Raw genomic sequence first — 2500 nt, 5'->3', positions numbered from 1 at the left:
CTCTCCCGCGAGCCCGCTGGGGCGCCTCCGAGCAAGATGAAACCGCTGCGATCTCAAGTTAGCTTTAGTAAGGATAGGAACTTCACGTTTCGTCGCAAAACCGAGAGTTTCAAGGAGAAGAAAGATGAAGACAGCGATAAGGAGAAGGAAAAGGAGAAAGAGAAGGAGAAGAGTAAAGGCAAAGACAAGGAGAAAAAGGGCGACGGCCACCAGATAACGTCTGCCATCGCCTCGTCGCTCGCCGCGACGCTGTCGCCATTCTCATCGTTTGTCACCTCCCATTCCCCCCGGGGCAGCCGCAAGCCGTCCCCGAGCCCCACGGGTTCTCGCAGGTCGAGCCCCCCCTCCCCCAGGGTGCAGGAGTCCCCGCACCAGCACCCCCTCCTGCCCGTGCCGAGGACCAACTCCTTCTCCCACCGCTCGATCCCCCACGCGCCGCACCCGAAGGCCAGGACCAACTCTTTCAACATCCCCAACTCGTCCTCCTCGTCGTCGCCGAGGACCTCGTGCTCCCCCGCCAAGCTGTCCTCGAGGGCGTCCTGCTCCCCACTCCCCTCCAGCAGCCCCAGCATGTCCCCGAGCGCCTCCAGCCCCTCCCTGAGCCCCACCACCAGCAGGTCGGAGAGCTCGTCCTCCGTCAGCGACACCACGGACGAGGACCCGCCGCCGCCCAGGCTCGCCCACGGGGGGTGCCGACCCAAGATCCGGGTCTCCTCGGAGGACGACGACAGCGCGGAGCCCTCGCCGCCCGCCGGGGACGAGGGCGGCGACAAGGGGAGCGGCGGGGGCGAGAAGAAGGCCAAGATCCCCCAGGAGCCCCGAGTGCTTCCCTACAGGATCGAGGAGGGCTGGGAGCTGCGCCACGCCACGGACACGGTGGCCAAACACAGGTAAGGAAAGGGAGGGTTTCAACTCGGGGACAGAGCGCCGTTAGAGACAGGTAGACGACGGTAGATAGACGCGCGGGGGAACAGACAGGTAAGTACAATTTTCCTTTCGACGTTGGACTAAATTTCAGTTCATTGATTTATAGATTATGTTTATTCACAGATTTGTTAATTGACATCCAGAGGACACCAATGCTATCCCCGCTCCTAGCAAGACCTATCCCCATTGCTTTGATATCAAAAGAGAATTAAATGTATAAATAAATTGCTTGACACACATAAAAGACGAATAAACCCAACGTGTCTCGAGATTTTGGCATAGAGCTGGTGAAGCTTGGGTGTTTAGATATCATCATTTTTTTTTTTTTTTTTTTTATTCGAATGGCTATTCTTGGAAAAAGGGTTTCGAGAGAGAAAAAAAAAGTTCTGATGCCTCGCCTTCTCTTGTAATAAATCAAAGATGAAAGAAGGGATAAACTCAGCATCTTTTCTTAGTCATGTCACGTGCCAGACTCTTGTCCAATCTTGAACATGTGAGGAAGATTAGAAGTTGAAAAAAAATGGGGAATGTCACATGCGCCATAATATTTCCTCGGCGAAAGAAATATTCAGGTGGAACTGATCGCCTCCTAAGTGGCTGGATGTGTAGGAAATGATGAATGGATTGAATGTGTAGGAAATGATGAATGGGCAGAAAGTGTAGAAGGTGATGAATGGAGTGAATGTAGGAAATGATGAATGGAACGATGAATGGGTAGAAAATGATGAATGGAGTGAATGTAGGAAATGCTGAATGGGTAGAATGTAGAAAATGATAAATGGATTAGATGTAGGAAATGATGAATAGGTAAGATGTGTAATAAATGATGAATGGGTAGAATTTGTAGAAAATTATGAATGGATTGTATTTAGAAAATGATGAATGGGTAAATGTGTAGGAAATGATGAATGGGTAGAATTTGTAGAAAATTATGAATGGATTGAATGTAGGAAATGATGAATAGGTAAAATGTGTAGTAGATGATGAATGGGTAGAATTTGTAGAAAATTATGAATGGATTGAATTTAGAAAATGATGAATGGGTAAATGTGTAGGAAATGATGAATGGATTGAATGTAGGGACTGATGAATGTATAGAGTTGTAGAAAATGATGAATTGATAGAATGCGTAAGAAAATTAATGAATAACTTTATCGGTTGCAGATTGGCGCGTTTCCATTAAATCAAAGTTACGTAAAAGTGAGAGAAAAAAGAATTAACCAAATCGTGCTTATTGCATTTCTTATTTATTTATTCTCTCTTATACCATTCTCTACATTTCCCATAATGCATTTAATTAGAGTTCGATATTTTCAAACAAGAAATATGGCGTTTTTCCTCCTTTTTTATTTATATTTTTATTTTAATTCTCCCTTTTTATTCCTATTTCTATTTTCCTTCTCTTTTATTTATATTTTATTTCCATTTTCCTCTTTTTTATTTCTATTTTATTTCTAATTTCCTCCTCTTTTATTTCCATTTCTATTTCTAATTTCCTGTTTTTTTTAATTTCTATTTATATTTCCATATGGATCTATAATGTGTTTTGATTATTTGTTTGTTTCTCCTCCAG

General features: G+C 44.8%; 1 protein-coding gene across 1 annotated transcript in view; it reads left to right on the top strand.

Moving 5' to 3' along the window:
- LOC113810417 (four and a half LIM domains protein limpet) overlaps window positions 1-2500 on the top strand; it is a gene marked incomplete in the record, with an annotated part of 279503 nt that overhangs the window by 327 nt on the left and 276676 nt on the right. The window contains 1 exon segment of the mRNA XM_070139504.1: window positions 1-890. This exon segment is cut by the window's left edge and continues 327 nt beyond it. Within this exon segment, the coding sequence (XP_069995605.1) occupies window positions 37-890 (854 nt within the window).

Source organism: Penaeus vannamei, chromosome 25, assembly GCF_042767895.1.
Source record: "Penaeus vannamei isolate JL-2024 chromosome 25, ASM4276789v1, whole genome shotgun sequence".
In the NCBI taxonomy this organism is placed as follows: domain Eukaryota; kingdom Metazoa; phylum Arthropoda; class Malacostraca; order Decapoda; family Penaeidae; genus Penaeus; species Penaeus vannamei.
Note: the sequence above shows the minus strand (reverse complement) of the source record. Positions and strands in the feature narration are given on the sequence as shown.